The following is an 18,590-nucleotide window of genomic DNA, read 5'->3' as shown; positions in this document are numbered from 1 at the left end:
ACTTTTCCATAATAAATTTTCCTTTTAATGCTGTTAATCACTGTGAACCTATAGACGAGGGAGAGACTGTACAGTTTCCTAAACATATGTGTCCCCAGAACACACTTTGGGAAATCTCAGGTTATTAAAGGCCAGAGCTGGAGTTGCGTGTTGTCAATGCATGTTGTCAAGATGCAACCACCTCAACATTCGGATCATCCAGCCCATTGCTGGAGGTCAAATCAGGGGTTTCCTGAGCTCCAGGCCCCAGCTGTTTCCTCCCTGCCGATGCAGTGCAAGTTCTGCCCTACTTCCCCGGGGTTGGTCCCCCTGGATGTGATCTCAGTCAGGCTCTGGCCTTTATCCTCCAGAGGGACAATCCTACACTCACATCTGAGATCACAGGGCCCAGGGCTTCAGGAGTGAAGACACACATGCCCTCATGGCCCACATGATTCCCAAGACCCCAGGCGCGGCCTTCCTCAATCCAGCTCCCTGATTTTTTAGGGCTTCTTCTCCCGGCAGATGGCTGCTTCCCTAAGTACCATTCCCAGGAGGTTCTCTCACCTGCAGATGGATCCATAAACCCCGGGGGGAAGAGGGGGGAGCTGATTCCCATGAGGTAGGATGGCAGTGCTGAGGATAGGATCATAACCAAAATAGGCCACACAGGTTGAAAATAAACACTTTATGTAAGGACATCCTTTAAGGTGGTTGGAGTTCCCATCATGGATCTCTCTGAGACTGCTGCCCCAACCCAAGGAAAACATGAGTAGGGGCCAGGTAAGAGACCCAGAAGGGACAGCCTGGAAGCAAAGTGACAGATGGGGTCTAAAAGCAATGGAGGATGTGGAAGGGTCGGGCTGGGGTGGGGACAGGACAGACCCCAGCTCATCCGGCTTGGCCTAGAGTCAAGGTGCTAAACTCCTGGCTCCATCGAAGCACAAGGTCCTCACTTTTGGCCTGGCTTAAGATATTGTAAGTCTCATTCTGCAGACATCTCATGCGGGACACCTACACAGGGATTGGGTACACACAGTCTTTGTCACAGAGCCAGGAGCCAGAGATGGGGAGGTAGGGAGGTGTCAGAAGTCCCACAAGAATCAGAGGCAGGAGGCACGGGCACAGGGCAGCAGAGGGGAGGAGGAACTCAGATGTGGGTTTTTAAAGTTGCAAAGACACCAAGTGGCCCAACCCCCTCCTTTCAGAAGTGAGGAGGCTGAGGCTGGAGGAGGGAGTGACTTGTCCCAGACTTGGTGAGTAAGAGCGGGAGCAGGCCGAGACCTAAACAGCCAATCCCAAACCCAGCTGGGGGGTCTTCCTCTGGTGCCCTCAGGGCCCCCACCTCTTATCTGCAGCATTCCTTCCTGATCCCTCTGGCCTGAGAGGGCCTCACTTACTCCAAGACTGGAGGAGTGGAGGAGAGAGCTCTGGTGGAGGCCTCTGCCCAGAGAGGCAAGTAGGGACTGCTCTCCATATCCCTGGCGCTAGGAGCAGAGGGTCTCAGGAGAGACCCACCTTGGTGACTGATTAATGGGCTGATGGAGGAGGAAGGGGCGGGGCGAGAGGCTCACCTTCTGATTCTGGTTTCTCATCAGACACTGTTGGCTTTTGAAGGCACAGTAGTTTGGGTACTGCACATAGTCTGTGTCACAAATCTAAGCCATAGATGGGGAGATGCGGAGATGTCAGAAATCTTACAAGACATCAGCCCTCCAGAGAGTGCCCGCAGTGGCCAAAGCAGGAGCAGAGTGTGGCCATTGAGAACCAGACCTTCCACACCTGGGGTGCCCCCTCCAGAGGAAGAGGCCTTTGTCCCCTCGCCTTTCCTGTGCCCCCCTCAGTCATGGTTCAGTGGCTGGGAAGAAGCCATGAGCTGGGGGAGAAGTGGCTGTTCTGCTGGTCAGCTTGCTGGGAAAGTAGTTGAGGACTGGGGACCTGGGGAGGGGGGGCACTAAGGGTCCAGAGCATGGGAAGGGGGCCCGATTAGTGATCCAACCTCAGGGAGCCTTCTGAGGATGGGTAAGTAAGGGAGAGGGTAGGAGAATCTCTAATGTGTGACCTTGGGTGAATCACTTCCCTCTGTGCACCTTGACACCCCCCATCTATAAATCCTGGGGAGTGGCTGAGATGATCTCTGAGACCCCTTCCAGATCTAGGGGCTGGACAGGGCCCTCATCTCAGCTACCAGCCCTTTCTGAAGCTGCCCCTCCTTTTCCTTGCTTTGATTTTTCCTGCTAAACCACAGAAGGAAGGGCCTGGCTCTCAGCTACAACAGGTAGTTCCACAGGGGAGGTCACTCTGGGAGAGGGAGCAAAGTGGATTCCACTGAGCAGGGGAAGTGCTGGCAGAGGCAGGGAAGGAGCCTGCCAGACTGAGGCAGGGAAGTACCCGGTCATGGCTCTCAGGCATCATCTAGTCCTGTGTTGTAGATTTGAGTACAACCTTGGCCCAGAACGGGAGAGGACTTGACCAAAGGCCCTCAGCAGGGAACCAGCAGAGCTGGGACAGAACCTCTGTCTCCTGCCTCCCAGTCCTGCGCTCTCTCAGCCCTCCAGATTCCTACTCCTTTGCCAAACACAGTCCTACTCTACTGGGGGATGTCTATTCAAGAGAGGAGTGAGGACTGGTTCTCAGAAGCCAGGGGCCCAAGCCCCCTTCCACATCCCAGGGCTACCCAGAGCAAGTAACCAGAAGGAACTGGGGTAAGTGAGGTGGAGCTGACCTTTGGGGAGAGGCTCTGACCTTGGTGGGGAAATCCCCATCCTGGAAGCTAAGGAACTCAGTCTGGAGCCAGCCGGAGACTCGATTATCTTCACAGCCCTTTGTGGCTAGCCGGGCACACCAGAAGTCCATGCCGAGCCCACCGTACAAATCCAGCCCACGAAAGCGGCCCGATATTGGGGTCCCTGTCTGTGTGGCACAGGGGACAGGGGAGAAGTGCACGCCCCTGCCCTCCTGCAGGCCTCCCTTCCCGCTGCCCAGTCCTGCCTGGAGCCTGGGGCCTTCCCCACGGCAGGCTGCCCGGCTAGGTACCTGGGTGCCGATGGACATGCTCTGGGATGCAAGCAAGGGGCTGAGGAAGGGTGTTTTGTGGGAGTTGTCACACGGCTGCCGCTGCAGGTTGGCTTCCGAGTGGCATTGCTCCAGCTTCAGGGAGCAGAAGTCACAGAGGTCACAGGAACGTACGTGTCGCCGCCCAAGGCTGTCACAGACCTGGGGCAGGCATGTGGCTGAGAGACAGGCTGAGACTTTCCCACGCCTCAGCCCTCCAGAGCCTTCCCCGCAGAACATCTTTGCATTAAGGGTCTTCCGAAAGCTTCTCTGGTTTTTCTGCCTGCCCCCCTCCCCCAGGGCTCCTCAAGGACCTCGCCTCAGCTCTCTATTTCTTCACCCGCTTCCCGGATGATTCATCTACTCCCAGGTAATCTTCATCTCTCTGCAGGTGACATCCAAATCTTTATCACCAGTTCTCGTCTCCTTCCCGAGCTCCAAATCCTCGTTGCCAAGTACCGAACAGATGTCTACCATTGAGTGACCTATAATCACTCCTGACTTAGACTATCTGAAAAGAACTCATGACCCTCCCTTTCCCTTTCTCTGATAATGATGATGCTAATATTTACAAAGAGCTGACACAGTGCTAGGCACCATGGCCATAAACGCCATCATCTTGTTTAGTCTTCACAAGAACCCTATACTAGCACAGGTACTAATAATATCTCCGTTTGACTGATGAGGAAACTGAGGCTCCGTGAGCTGAGCAACCTGCTCAAAACCACATTAATAGACGGTGGAACTGGGACACAGATCCAGGTCCTTCTAACTCCAAAACCTATACTTTACCCAAGTGCTTAGGTTCAAAACCTCCAAGTTCTTGAAACACATTCTTCCGAGGGAAGTTGCCCATCGCAGAGTCCCTAGCTGGACTCTCCGCCCTGACTGAGCATCCTCAGCATTATCAGGAGGATCTTGCTCAGCAGCATCTCCCATCAATCCCATCATCCTCCTTCCTCACCCATGGGTACAGCACATCACAGTGCACAGAATCTCTTACGTCACCTGTTTACTTCCTACGATAGCACATAAAGCAGGCATGATCATGTCCCTGACCAAAAACTGTTATTGAATTCTTTTCCTATCAAATTAAATACAAGTGCTTCAGATTGCCACTCGAGATTGTTCACATTATGACTCTTACTATCTCTTTGACTCTTTCTCCTGCTGCTCCGCTCCAGGTAAAATGGGCTCCCTTAACCAAGCCCTAATATCCAGTGAGCTCCCTATGACTCCTGAACTTCCTACAATTAAAAAAAAATCTCTAGGGGCCAGCCCGGTGGCATAGCGGTTAGGTGCGCATGCTCTGCTTTGGCGGCCCGGGGTTCATAGGTTTGGATCCTGGGCGTGGACCGATGCACTGCTTATCAAGCCATGCTGTGGTGGCGTCCCATATAAAGTAGAGGAAGATGGGCACGGATGTTAGCCCAGGGCCAATCTTCCTCAGCAAAAAGAGGAGAATTGGCAACAGATGTTAGCTCAGGGCTGATCTTCCTCACACACACACACACAAAATCTCTCCCCAACACCCACCATACTCCTTTTGTAATGCTACTGAGTCCCAGGGGTGGGTGGGGCAGGAGGAGCAGTATGCTCATTATTGGTCCTTCATGAAATTTCTTCTTTCTTGCCTCAGAGCCTTTGCACATACTATTCCCTCTACCAGGAACCTTCTCCCAAGCCCCTTCTTTTGCCTGGTTAACTTCTTTTATCTTCAGGTCTCAGTTTTAAAACATCAGTTCCTCTAAGAAGCATTCTCTGATCCTTGCAAACATGGACAGTTGGGCTCCCATCTGCTCTCTCTGCACTTTGTACTTATCCATCACAGTGTTCATCCCGTCACACTGTTCTGTCTGTTTCCTCGTCCATCCCTCCCACTAGACTACATGACAGAGGACTGGATCTATTGTATTCATTGCTAAAATCTCAAACACCTAATACAGAGTTGGTGCCCAATCAATATTGGTTGAACAGATGGATGAATGGATGGCACACTAGCTCTCAACAAATGTTTGCTAACTTGTATTATTTGAAAACTCAGGGGCCGGCCCCGTGGTGTAGTGGTTAAGCGCACATGCTCTGCTTTGGCAGCCCGGGGTTCACAGGTTTGGATCCTGGGCGCGCACCGACGCACGGCTTGTCAAGCCATGCTGTGGTGGCATCCCATATAAAGTAGAGGAAGATGGGCATGGATGTTAGCCCAGGGCCAATCTTCCTCGGCCGGGAAAAAAAAAAAAAAAAAAGAGGAGGATTGGCAACAGATGTTAGCTCAGGGCTGATCTTCCTCAAAAAAAAAAAGAAAGAAAACTCAAAGGATATTTTCCTGGGAATAGGATTTGCTGGGTGCTGAGGCCACATTGAGACTGAAATCTCTCTACAGATTCCTGGAATGGGTTCTCTGAACTCTCTGGAAAGGAGAGCTTCATCTAAGTATTGAAGATCAAGAGATGACTCAAGCCTAATAACTCAGAGAGCTGAAGAATGAATTCTGGATGAGAATGGATTCTAGACTAGGTCTGGAGCCTTCCTCCTTTAAAGAGCTGTAGATGTCCTTCCAAAGAAGGGATTCCCACCTGGAGAGAATCTCTCTAATGATGCCTCATGCTATCTGTATCCTGCCCATCCTCCACTCCCAAAGCTTAGTACAGTGTCCATACCCAGAGGATGCCCAGTGAACACGTATCCATTAAATAGCATGGCATGCCTACCGACTTCCCGAAACCAAGGGTCTCTTCCTCCAAGTGCTGCCAGGCCTTGGCCGTGGGGGTTATGACGCAGGTGTTCTCCACAATCGAGTAGCACAGCACAAGCAAGGCCTCCACGTGGGGCAGCTGCAGGAGGCTGCAAGAAGACAGTGCTGGCTGGTAGGGATGGGCCAGAGGCCTGGGACAGAAAGCCACATCCACTCTTTTCCCCTTCCCTTAGCATCTGGTCTTGGTCACACACATTCAGCATGCTGGATGGGGCCTTAGAGGCCTCTGGACCAAGTCCTCTTGTTACAGATGAGGAACTGAAGTCCAGAAAGGGGAAGTAACTTCCTCATAGTTGCAATGCTAATCAGGGCCAGAGACAAGACCAGAGCCCAAGCCTGAGAACTCCAGGTACAGGGCTCATCCCACTACATCATGTAGAGAATGGGCGTCTAGGGCAGTGCTTAAGCCAGTGATGGCCACAGAACAGATGAGGCAGGCCACGTGCACCTAAAGCCCAAGGGTCTGAGTGGGTCTGGAGGCCGAAGCTGGGAAACAGGGCTTCTCATTCCCAAATAAGTCCGTGGGGAGGGGAGGGCCAGTGGGAGAGTGAGAACTTCCTGTACCTGCCAGGGCTTTGGTTTTTCCAGATGGAGTCCTCCTCATATATGTCATTCATTTCATCCATTTCCTGGGCTGTTCGAATAAGCTCCTGGATGTTCTCCATCATTATAGGAGTAGACTCCACTTCCCGTACCCGGGGAGTGAAGGAGAAGCGGTTGGAAGATAAAGATTCAGACTGGAACGTGAGCTCTGAGTCTGTCTGCAGCCCAGGCATTGCCTCCAGGGTCTCCTCTGTCCCCTGTCCCTCCTCCTGCTTTCCCTCCTCCTTCTGCTCCTCCTCTTGTTCTTCCTGCTCCTGCCCTTCCTCCTGCTTGTGTTCCTGCTCTTGCTCCTGCTTGTGCTCCTGCCCGTGCTCCTGCTTGCGATCAGAGCCCTGCTCCTGGCCTCCCAGGGACAAGGAGGATTGTAGCAGCTCCTCCACGTTGTTGTTAAGCCGCTCGGGCCAGGGCCGGAAGGACGGTCGCTCTGTGGCTACAGCAGGGTTTGGGAGGGACCAAGAAAGAGAATGGAAAGGGATGGTCAGTTCTGGGCCCCAAGCGTCTTTGTCACAGAGAGACACACACAGAAACTAAAGGCAGAGGAAAGCAGCCCAAAGCACAAGTAAAAAACACAGAAAACAATAAAAGTATCAAAATAAAGAGTATTATCATGGCGACCGTGGTGGTGGTGGGCTGTGTCCCCTTCCCACCTCCACTACAAGTGCTCCTCTTCCCTAATTCCCACCTCAAACACCACCTTTTGTCCCTCTCACTTAGGAAACACCAAGTATTCTGAATAGCTAGCAACTAATCCTTTTTCGAGTGAAGACATTAGCTTATAAAACTCCCAGAGGACTTCCAAATGCAGGAATGTCTTCGGGAGCTAGGAAAAATGGATTCAGGGCAGAATCGTAAGTAATGTCAGAAGACACTGGGGGGCCGGAAAACTCTAATTTGTATTCATAAAAAGCAGGCTCTTGGAAGTCAGCCCTGTGGCCTAGTGGTTAAGCTCGGCATGCTCCCCTTCGGTGGCCTGGGTTTGGTTCCTGGGAGCGGACCTATACCACTTGTCAGCAGCCATGCTGTGGCGGTGACCCACATACAAAATAGAGGAAGACTGGCACAGATGTTAGCTCAGGGCAAATCTTCCTCAAGCAAAAAGAAGATTGGCAACAGACATTAGCTCAGGACCAATCTTCCTCAGCAAAATAAATAAATAAATAAATAAAAAGCACGCTCTCTCTTATGTAAAGAGCTGCCTCCCACCACCTCCCACCCCGCTCAACATTCTTCCCATTTCCCTGCCACTGATGCCTTAAATCCTGGGCTCTGGAATTTGTGGAAGGAGTTGCTGGTAGTCTCCCAGGTGCTGGGAGGGTCTTACCTGTGACGTGGGATGACATGGGGGAGGTCATCGTGGTGGGCGGAACTTCAGGAGAAGAGTCTAACTCCTTGAGATTGTTAGGTGAGAGAATTGAGACTGGCTGGGAGCATCGGACTCTCTGCAAGAAGAGAAGGAAAGTGGGAATGCCCTTCCCAAAGCACGGACTCCTACTCCAGCTTATTCCTCAGTCCCCTTTGCAGCCTGTCTCCTCTCTCACAGTTCCCGGGCAGGGATGAAGGGACGTGGTCCCTGGTGGAACCCTCTAGACCTGGGAAAGAGTTCCCCTGCAAGATAAAACTCTGTGTCTGGGCCACACCCCCGCCTTCACTCTTTTGCATTTGACTTATATGAAATCATTGACCTGTTAGAAGAAATGGAAGAGGTTATCTCTTTGCGTCTTCCCATCCCTCTTCCCGACTTCACTTGCAGTAGCAGGATTGTTCTGACAGTCTGAATGCCCAGGTGAGACGGCATTCATATGTAATCTGGGTAAATGACTGGCAAAGAGGCAGGGAGGGGAGATCTAAGGATGGCTCTCCTGGAGCCCTTCCTCAACTGCTCACTGCACCTCCTCTCCCTTGGCCCTGGAACACCAGACCCAACCTTCGTCCTGGGCCTCACCTTGGCATAGTAGACATGATTGGAGCAACGATATTGAGTAAACTGGCAGAAGGATTCAAACCAGGAGGCATAGGGGAGGTCGGAGCAGACAGCACCTGAGAAAGGGCAGGGGTGGAGAAGGTGAACGCACAACCGGGAACTCCCTCGCAGAGGGGCAGTGGGCTCCTTGGGTCTGGAGAGTGGAGAGTATGGGCTCAGGAAAGGTGCCAGCCATACCCCTCCTCTGTCTCAAGTGAGCACAGGGCTGCCCCACTAGGCGGGCCCTCACCGTCGGGCCCTCACCGTCGGGCACCAAGCCGTGGTTTTCATATTGGTCCAGCTGGACCAGGGTGGGGTTCCGGCAGCCGTGGGTGGCACGGAGACGGCAGGTTGTCTCTGCCTTCCAGGTTGGGGTCAGCAGTGCGAAGAAGCGTTCATATTCGGTGGGAGAGAGAGGGCTGCCTGGAGTGGAGGCCGAAATTGAATCCTGGGCTGGGGCAGGTGCCAGAGGCAGGAGCAGCACTGCGAGGCGGGGAACAGAGGGACGCATGGACCGAACTCCAAATCCCGCTCCGGGCCCAGGACAGACCCAGACTGGCAAGGGGTCCCCGTATAAATTAGGAACTGGGGGGTGTCTGGCCAATGTTGATTAGGGTGAGGGGACTCCAGGGGCAAAGGCAAAGGTCTGACCGGGGGGGGGGGGGGGGGCGGGATCCGGAGGAGCTCAGAAGCTCGGGAGCAAACCCAACGCTACCACCATGAGAAAGCAGTTCAGAAACCATAAAGGAAGGGTTCCCGGCGGGGGGTCGGGGGGGGGGTGGAGGGCTGAGCCGGGGAGGAAGACTAAGTAGGCGGGGCCCTCTCACCCTTCAGGAGCGAGACCAGGAAGCCAGCGGCCGGCTTCCTCATGGCCCCAGGCGATCCGCCCGCGTTTCCCGGACCGAAACGGCCTCTAACGGACAAGCCAGAGGACTGGTGGGGCGCGGGCGACAAACAGGGAGTAGCAGGTGCGGCCCGGACGTCACAAAGGGTCGGGGGCGGCCCGCGGGGCCGGAGGGGCGGGGCCTCGGGAACGGGCGCGGGCTCTGTATGGGTCCTCGTGTGTGTCACAGTCCACCTAGGGAGGATGACGATGGCAAAGGTTATCGTTGACTCAGGACCTTTGATGGAGTAGGTCTTGTGTTGTTTCTATTACCTTATTTCATTTCCAGGGTAATCCCATAAAGGGGATACTATCATTATCCTATTTTACAGAGGAGGAGACTGGGGTTTCCAGAAACAATTTGCCCAACAGGTGGTGAGGCCTAGATGTGAGTACAGGCGGGGTTCTGTGGCAGGCGGAAGTGGAACTACAAAACAAAGTCAGGGCCCATCTGGGTAGGAACTGGAAAGCAAGCTTCCAGCTAAGAAAGGAGCCAGAAGGGGAAACAAGAGCAGGGTTCAGGTGAGGAGAAGCTTGTGTAAGGATGGCTCAGCTAAGGAAGTGGTTTCCAATTGGGAGGTGAGCAAGACAATCCATTGGAGTAGGGGAAATATTTGTTTTTCTATTTTGTGTTTAAGATATATCAAGTTAATATTTAAGGTAATAGTACATATACAAAACACAAAACACATTTATTAGAAATTAAGTGGAATACGTTTTATGGAGAAAAGATGCGATGCACAATTCTAAAAGTTTTGGCAACTTCTGGTCTGAGGCACACCCCCGCCAGCCAGCTTCGTCCTTCCCAAGTTGAGAAGCTGTAGATTCTGGTGCAGAGGTACCACTTCTAGTTCCATGTCTTGTCCTACTTCTGGCATGTCATCCTCCCACTTCTTATCCAACCCAGAGGATGCAAAAAATGCTTAGCACAGGTACTAAAAGAGTGTCTCTACAATAAACACAGCAGACCAACATGTATAGCTTTTATTCACCTACCCAAATTCTTTTACATGTGAGTTTTCTGCATTCCACCTTGCCCCCTCTCTCCCATTCACAAGGCCAGGATGAATCCTCTTGGCACAGAGGAAGGGGTGCCCCTTCAACCAGGGCCACAGCCCAGATGATGTGCGGGAGCCCCCACCATGGAAAAAGCAGGAAGAGAATTAAGAAAGTTTATTACACCATAGCCCCCCACGGGGGAGGGAATTAGGAGGGCTGGGGGAGTGCCCCTATGCTTCTGCCCCAGTCCTTAAATACAAAGCAAGGGGAGTACAGAGGACCATCCCTCGGAAATACAGCACCAACCTCAGCATGGAGGCAAAAGGACAGTGGGCAAGACCACTTCCCTCTGAAGGGGGCGGGCTGAATGAGAGCACATACCATTACGGCTGTGGCACCCCTCCCTACCAGGGTATGGATGCAGCCTCAGCACCAGGAGTGGGGAGAGGGGAGGAGAAGGGGTGACAACCTGCACCATCCACTTCTCCCTGAACCCCCTGGCCCCAGCACAGGCATTCTGCTCCCCACTAGCCCAGGTCAGGGGATGTGGAAGAAACTCTGTTGGAATCCAAGGCCCTTATCTATTTCTTCTTTCGTTCTTGGGAGCAGCGTGGGCAAAACCTAAAAAGGAACAGGATAGAGAAGGGGAGGGAGAAAGTGGGTGAAAGGGAGAATGCCCTCTACCACTCAGCTGAGGGGCAGTGCAGCTCCTACCACAACTCTCTCACTCACCACTTCCCCCGAGGCTTGGTTGTCAGCCCCACACAGGCAAAGTGGAACCACTCGATGGAACACTAGAAAAGAAGGTAGAAGAAGCAGAAGTCAGGCATCAGTGTGGGGCAGAGGAAAGAAAAGAAGCCTCCCTATAGATTCCTTAGGAGTATTCTCTTATTCTGTCCCTTTGAAGAATTCTTAGAAGTCCCAAGGCCAACCGACTCCAACCACCTTCCTCCTATCCTGAAGTCCCACTATTCAATCATTTTCCCCCCTCTTGTACCTACTCCCTTCACGTCCCCCAGAACTCCCCATCCTGAGGCAAAATGGTTCTCACATCAGGGTTGTCACAGCCAATCATCTCTCCATAGGAGACCTGGTGACAAAGGCAATAGGTGGGTTCGTTGGGATCCACAGGCATATCCAACACATCAGAGGGGTGGACACTGCCAAAGGTCACTGAGGGCATCCCATACTCAGGACTTCTGCGTTCCAAGAGGAAGAGAAAGTGTCATCTGCAGGAAGGGAAGCTACAACTTGAGACTCTCCGAGGTGGTAGGAGATCCTGGTGGGGCAAGTGATGTGTGGCTTCTCCTCTCTCTCCAGCAGATACCAACATGATAAGGAGAAGAGTTACTGGCACAGAAGATAAAGTGGCAAGGGGCAGTGCGGGGTGGGAGTGGGGCGGCGGGAGAGGAAAGTATGTCATTTGGCAAAGTGCTCCCTGATACACTCACGTGCGCACAAGTTTTAACTTCTTCTGGGCAGCCTTGGGGGCTTCTTCATCTGAGTTTTTCCCTTTGGAACGAGCACGGGCGGCTTTCTTCTCCTTTTGAGTCCGGCCTTCTAGGACAAGGGGGAAAGCCAGAGGCAGGGAGACAGAAGTACGGGTTAAGTCCTCCTTCCTCCCCCTCCTTCCAACCTGGTGCCCCTCCCTCATGGCTGAAGAGCCAGCTTCTTCTCCCTCTGAATCCTCGCCCCACTTCGCCCCACCTCTCACAGCCCCGCCCCCCTCCTCACTCTTTTTGCCTTTGCTGGAAGAGCTGTCATAGTCACTGGACTCAATCTGTTTCTCCTTCAAGTCAGCCTCAAAACGGGCCAGGTCTGTGTCCAGTCGCCGAATGTGTTTGTCCACCTGGGTGGGAAGGAAGGAGAGGGAAGAGGTACAAAGCTGGTTTCAGTAAAAGAAAACAGGCTAACGCAGATTCTGTGCATCTCCCAGACCCAAAACAGATCCCAACACAGCTGAAGGAGGGGTCTAGACCCCGAGGAATAGATGGGAGGTAGGTGGGGAGCCATGAACAGGGCCATACCATCTCATAGGTCTGCATGGCAAGCTGCACCTTGTCGTCACCAAATTCCTTGCACTTGCCATAGGCTTCCTGGATCTGTTTGAGAAGGGCCAATTTTTCCTCGGAGCTCAGGCTGCGGGCGCTACTCATATACTCAGTGGCCAACTTGTCAATTTCAGCCTTCAGGTCTACAACAGAGACAGAGGCCTGGTCACAAGGGCCCCTGAGTGGCTACGTGAAACACACTTCTTCCTCTTGTTCCTTGGACCTTTTCCATTGACCATCATAACCTTCGAACTAAAATGTACTGACTGTTCATAGGTACTGTGCCATGTACTCAAGTAATGCAACATATTGACAATATTTGTTTTAAAGGTGCCTTCAGGTGCTGAAAACATTGCTATCAGAGTTGGAACTTAAATTATTGAAACATAATGAAGGATCCTTTGTACACTACACTAATATGAAGTATATTTTTATTGACGTCTGAAGATGCTTCTTTGTAGGGCTTGCTGCTTCTTGAACCATGAATTTTGTCTCAAAAGCCACCTGGTTTCTCATCTCAAAAACATCCCACAATAGTTCTGAGTGCTGTAAACCTGGCTGGATCATCTGCTGCTGCTGATTTCCAGGTCTGTACATCTGTATCTCATCATTTAAAATTAGGTCCTAGTTTATTTATGTATGAGTTCTTCTATTTACTGCCCACCCTATTTTGCTCACCATTTGCAACTTGCTTATATTTCCCATCACTTTTTTTCTGTTTGTTCATCTTAGATATCACTCCAAACAATTTAATATTGGAAGGCTGGCGATGTCCCAAGACACTGAGACTGGAGACATCTACTGCCTAAGCTTTGGTAGGGCACATCAAAAAGGTCAATAGCAAGAGACAAAAGTATGACTGTAAGACAGTGCAGCAACAGAGAACAGGAAGGATCTGCACACACTATGTTCATGCTCCACTTCATTCGAGGACCCTGGAGGAAGCTGAAAAAGCATGTAGTTCAGTAATCTCCAACTGGACTTTCCGTGCATGAACTCAAGAGTTGGAACGGTATTACAAAGAAAGCAAGCTGGTTCTCAGCATTCGGCACAGTTCTCAGGAGCCTACGTCAGGGTTTTAGATGATGTTCACCTTTTCACAAGTAAACTTACCCAAAGTAACTTAAATGACAGCTTTAGGTATTCTAATACCGGCTTGTTACATCCTTGAGCATGGCTACACAGGCATGGAAGGTCAGACCTAAATATCCTTCAGCAGGTATGGCGATAGCTCCAGCAGACATCTTTGACCTTTAAGAGACCAACATGACCATTGTGGTATAGCCTGAGGCTCCAAGTGAATGCCTCAATGCAGCCAAACTTGCTCAATGTCCAAGGAAGTCCACATATTGTATCTAGTGCTTCTGTAAGGTTGAAGAATACACTGTAGAGATCCTGATGTTAACTGCGGCTTTTCGTTCTTTTTTTCCTCTTTCTTTTTTTTTTGGTGAGAAAGATTGGCCCTCAGCTAACATCTGTTGCCAATGTTCCTCTTTTTTGCTGAGCAAGATTGGCTATAAGCCAACATCTGTGCCCATCCTCCTCCATTTTGTAAGTGGGACACCGACACAGCCGGTTTAACGAGCGGTGCGCAGGTCTGCAACCGGGATCCGAACCCGCAAACCGCGGGCCTCCAAAGCAGAGCACGCAAACTCAACCACTATGCCACCCCAACCTCTCTTTCTTTCTTTTCTTTTGCTGAGGAAGATTCACCGTGAGCTAACATCTGTGCCAATCTTCCTCTATTTTGTATGGGGTCACCACCACAGCATGGCCGCCAACAAATGGTGTAGGTCCGTGCCCAGGAACCGAACCTGGGCCACTGAAGCAGAGCATGCCAAACTTAACCACCAGACCACGGGGCCACGCCCCTTTCTTTCTTTTTAACAACTTCTCATACAGCAAAGCTCCTGTCTACCAATATGAGTTGCAGTCTAAAGCCACACTCAATTTTGTGATAGTAACATTAACAATCCAGCGGAGTAGAAACATTCTAGTCTTCCTATATATTGAACGTGGAGAACAGAAACGATTCTAGAGTGGACTTTGGTTTTTGAATTCTTCTTGAGGGAGATATAACACAGCATCTCTGAATTCTTGAGGCATTGTCGCAATACTCCATTTGTTATGGAAAAGCTGATATAGAAATGCAGATCATCATCACTCTCTTTCTAAGAATTGCAAGAGAGTAAAAAAGAGAGAGAGAGAGAAGCCACAGTTCTCCAGATCAGACCAGATGATATCGTAACACCAAACAGAAAAAGAAATGATCATTATACACATGGACACCTTACTCTGTACGTACCCTCTGTTCTTTGGTCCAGGTCCCTCATGAGCTGAAAGTTTCTCTGCAGTTCAAAGGGGAGGTTTTCAATACCTAGGGAGAAGAGGAGAAACTGAGAATCACTGGACTTCACAGGCCTTACAGCTGCTTTCAAAGTACAGTACAATCCCAAAACAGGACTCAATCTTCCCTCTTTCAAACCACTGGGTTTATCTGTGACAGCGTTCATCATGCCTTTCTCAGAAGAGGCTGTGACTCTCTCTCTCCACAACTAACTTCTCCGTCTCTGCACAGCTTTCCCACCCTTTCCCCCTTCAGGGATCTTACTCTACAAATCAGCCCTTCGCTTTCCTTTATTTTCAATCTCTGTCTCCAAGCTTCTTGCCCTCAACTTACAAATACCCTCCTGATATCCTCCACTACTCATCACAAACATACTTCCAATCTACTCTCCATATGGTAGCCAGAATGTTTTTTTTTCTGAGGAAGATTCACCCTGAGCTAACATCTGTGCCAATCTTCCTATTTTATAAGTGGGTCACCGTCACAGCATGGCTGACAAGTGGTGTAGGTTCATGCCTGGGATCTGCACCCACGAACCTGTGCTGAACTTAACCACTACGCCACAGGGCCGGCCCCAGAATGTTCTTTTAAAAAATGCAAATTTGATCAAGTCACTCTCCTGCTTATAACCTTCCAGTAACTTCCTATTGCACTATTCCTATTCTGCACTTTCTGGCCCTTGCTTACCTCACATAAGCCTTAACTCATGTCAGCGCCCCCTTTGTGCTCTCTCTGCTCTGATCATACTGGCCTTTTCAGAGTGCCTTGAACTTGCCAGTACTCTTCCTGTCACTCTGCTTTCCACATGCTGCTCTCTCTGCCTGGAATGCACCGCCCAGTCTTCTGCACCCCACCTCCACCATACCTCTTGGCCTACTAAATTCTTGTTCATTCTTCAAAGTTCAGCTCAACCCTGACTTCCCCAGACTTCAACAGGTGCTCTGAATTATGCTGTCAAGTTATTCTAGCGCTACCCTTTTTTGGCACTTATCCAACTGCAATTAAATAATTAACTGCATAATTAGTTATTTGGTATCTGTCTCCCCAGCCCTTCAGAAGGGCTGGACATGTCTATCTTCTTCTCTCCTATTTCCCTAGTATTTAGAATTATGACTTGCATACAGAGGATCCTCAATAAATACTTGAATAAATGCATGAATTACTTAAGTCTCTCCCATAAAAGAAAAATCTCTTTCCATGACTCCACTTCAAACTTTTAAAATGCCTCCACTGCTTAAACCTATAACCTTAGGTCTGCCACCACCAGTTTACTGAGATTAAGTCACCAACAACTTAACAATACAAATGATCTGTTATTAGTCCTATCCTAAAAAATATGTCCACAGCAGTTGGCACCATCTTCTCTCCCTCAAGTAACTTTCGTCCTCTTAGGATTCTAAATCTCATCACATACATTCTGGTAATTCCAACACTGACATTTCCTTAGCCTATTCCTTAAATGTTAATGTTTGCCTTAAGATTACACTTTAATCCTCTCACTTTCTCTCTTTACTTGCTTTCCCTGAATAACCTAAATCTCATTCACGTTCATGGATACAACTACCATTCCTAGGCTTAAGTCTAAATTGAATTAAATATATTGCTGTTAACTCCTGAATTTCCCATCTTGTTGATATATTTGTCTACCTCACTTCCCAAGTAGGAAATCGAGAAGTAATCTTAGATTCTTCCTTCTCTCTCAACTGCTCAGTCAGTCCTATCATATTTAACTCCTAAATACTTCTGTCACTCCCTGAGATCAGGTCCTCATCTCTGACCTGGACTTTTACCACTAATTGATCTCCCTATTACCAATGTTATCATGCTCCAATTTACCATACATCAGTTATTTTCCTTTATAAAATCACTCTTTAAAAAATCTGTTGGTTCCTCACTATTTAAAGTGCAAGCTCCTTAGCTTAGTTTAAAAGACCTTGCATAGTTTAGCCCCAGTCTCCTTCTCCAGCCTCACTTCCCAGTCTTCGGACCTTTGAGTCCTACATATCAAGCACTCTGACGTCACTTCTCCCTAACCTTGCCACAAATCCATCATAATACCTTTGCTGATGCTTTCCCCCACCTGCGATTCCCTTTCTCTCTCCACACTAGCAAATAAACACTCAAGCTTCAAGACTCTATTCAAACATCACATCCTCTGAAAAGCTTTACCTACATCCCCAGATAATTAGCTCCTCTTTCTCCAGTGTTACCAACCGTCCTTTTAATGTATTTCTACTATTTCACTTGTCACAATGTCTTATACTTATTTATTAGCAGAATCTGTTTCCTACTAGACTATGAGCACTTGAAGGCAGGGGCTTGTGTCTTATTCATTTTTGTATATCCCCAGTACCTGCCATTAAGTCTGACCCGTAGCAGGACCTCAATATATAAATGAATGAACGAATGACTCTCAATACTGTAAGAAAAATGTAAGTGTACAGGGTGACAGGCTTTGTGAAGGGATGGGTTACACAAACGGCATAAACGTAACACCAGATTTCCATTTGATGGGAATTGGATTTTTACTCTAAGAGAAGCGTTCCAGTTCATCATCTGACAGTGGTCACTCACAACCCCCCATGCCTATGAGAAGCCGCTTCTGAGAAAGGAGTGAGCGGAGGAGCCACGAGCAGGTCTTTGTCGCTGCTCCAAATGGCAGTGGGTGATATACTAAACGACAGATTATGAACGATTTTGGGGAAAAAAAATCCTGAGGCTGGAGGCCCTGAAGATAGGGACAGCAAATACCTTCCCAGCTACGCCCATTAGCCCTTCAAGAGACATCTCTCAGCCCCACCGCGCAGCCCCTCCCTCGTCTACACCCCAAAGCGAGGCCTCAACCCTGCTGCGCCGCCCCCTCCTTCTTATACCCTCCCACAGTTTCTCTCACAGAACCCCTTCACAGTTGTGACCCTCTAACCATCGGGACTTCAGGGCCATAGATCTTCTCAGCCCCGATGCCCCCCACCACTCTATGACCCCTGACCCCCTCCTCCAGCCTGCTCTTACTGTCCAGATAATGTTCCAAATACATCCCCGCAGCCATCTTGAAGCAAAACAAAGCAACTTCCGATCCGCCCCGGAAGTGACTTAAGCGCGACAGGCGCTGAAGCTATTATTCTTGGGGTAGAGCCTTTCCGCCCTTAAAAGGAGGACTTCCGCCCTCACTCAATTCTCCGCCGGGACACATCCGCCCGACGCTAAAACTTTCCCTTTTGCGTAGGTAGCCACCACTGCCGCTAACGAGGCGCCCTGAGGCGGCTTTAGCCTGCTTCCGCCCTCACTGCGACCCCAGGACGCGACCGAGGCGGGCATGACGTCACTGGAGGTCGCCATTTTGCATTCTCTATCAAACTTTTTTTCCCTCCAAAACGGGTATGTGTGGTAATGAGGGATAAAAAACTTGTCACTTTAGGATTGTATTACATAAATACCCCTTTTCAGCAACTGAAGTCTTTTTTCCCTTTTGCAAAATATGAATCTGGTGACCCGAGCAGGTCCCGCTGAATCAAGACTTTCTCCAAGGGAGCTAGTTTCTTAAGGAAGTTGGGAGGGGTGTTGGGAGATTTAAAACCCCCGCGTTTCTGTTCGCTCACTCACACGAACACCAGCTCCCCAGGATTATTTTTTAACATGGAAAAAATTCATTAATTTATAAACTCTACTTACAAAGAATTACACAGTAAAGCTATAATTCTCCACACCTTTTGTCAGAGTTCCTGTCCTTTAACACTGGAATACACTCACACGTAAAACGACAGTGTGCTTCTGGCCTTGCCCTCCTGTTTCTGTCTCCCTTTTTATTCGAGTTTATGTATGACGTTAACTAGCACCGTGATCCTGAAAGGATTAGGGCGTGGAGCTCTGTCACAATCTGGCCAGTTAGTTGCCAGCTATCAGCCTAGTCAGCTCCAGTACAATGAAATCGATGCTTTTCATCAGGTCGGAAAGCAGTC

The 18,590-nt window shown here is 50.0% G+C and overlaps 2 protein-coding genes and 1 long non-coding RNA gene across 12 annotated transcripts; 1 reads left to right on the top strand and 2 right to left on the bottom strand.

The window, feature by feature from the left end:
• Nucleotides 1-652: 652 nt before the first annotated feature.
• On the bottom strand, nt 653-9,277 carry ACRBP (acrosin binding protein). 7 transcript variants are annotated; one of them, XM_004438721.3, is made up of 10 exons: nt 9,179-9,261; nt 8,616-8,834; nt 8,334-8,428; nt 7,713-7,830; nt 6,353-6,821; nt 5,745-5,877; nt 3,016-3,195; nt 2,725-2,892; nt 1,554-1,637; nt 653-993 (listed from the first exon to the last, which is right to left on the bottom strand). In XM_004438721.3, the coding sequence occupies exons 1-10, from the start codon at nt 9,219-9,221 to the stop codon at nt 871-873; spliced, it is 1,632 nt and encodes a 543-aa protein (XP_004438778.1). In that variant the 5' UTR covers nt 9,222-9,261; the 3' UTR covers nt 653-870. The 7 variants fall into 7 exon arrangements, with proteins under 7 accessions (XP_004438778.1, XP_087298971.1, XP_087298969.1 ...); XM_087442845.1 differs by having other exon boundaries at nt 2,725-3,195; nt 8,616-8,774; nt 9,179-9,277; XM_087442843.1 differs by having other exon boundaries at nt 2,725-3,195.
• On the top strand, nt 9,194-14,594 carry LOC147914831 (uncharacterized). Its single transcript, XR_015555012.1, has 3 exons — nt 9,194-9,319; nt 12,746-12,871; nt 13,017-14,594. It is a non-coding gene; the product is annotated as an uncharacterized LOC147914831 (long non-coding RNA).
• Nucleotides 10,393-17,732, bottom strand: ING4 (inhibitor of growth family member 4). 4 transcript variants are annotated; one of them, XM_004438718.3, is made up of 8 exons: nt 17,644-17,732; nt 14,590-14,661; nt 12,261-12,427; nt 11,968-12,082; nt 11,685-11,793; nt 11,285-11,432; nt 10,966-11,027; nt 10,393-10,854 (listed from the first exon to the last, which is right to left on the bottom strand). In XM_004438718.3, exons 1-8 carry the CDS (start codon nt 17,678-17,680, stop codon nt 10,815-10,817), a joined length of 750 nt encoding a protein of 249 aa, XP_004438775.1. In that variant the 5' UTR covers nt 17,681-17,732; the 3' UTR covers nt 10,393-10,814. The 4 variants fall into 4 exon arrangements, with proteins under 4 accessions (XP_004438775.1, XP_087298976.1, XP_014649426.1 ...); XM_087442850.1 differs by having other exon boundaries at nt 11,285-11,429; XM_014793940.2 differs by having other exon boundaries at nt 11,685-11,790.
• Nucleotides 17,733-18,590: the final 858 nt, after the last annotated feature.

Source organism: Ceratotherium simum, chromosome 17 (genome assembly GCF_057802395.1).
Source record: "Ceratotherium simum simum isolate JZ-2026a chromosome 17, ASM5780239v1, whole genome shotgun sequence".
In the NCBI taxonomy this organism is placed as follows: domain Eukaryota; kingdom Metazoa; phylum Chordata; class Mammalia; order Perissodactyla; family Rhinocerotidae; genus Ceratotherium; species Ceratotherium simum.
The sequence above is the reverse complement of the archived record's forward strand: the minus strand, read 5'-3'. Positions and strand labels throughout refer to the sequence as shown.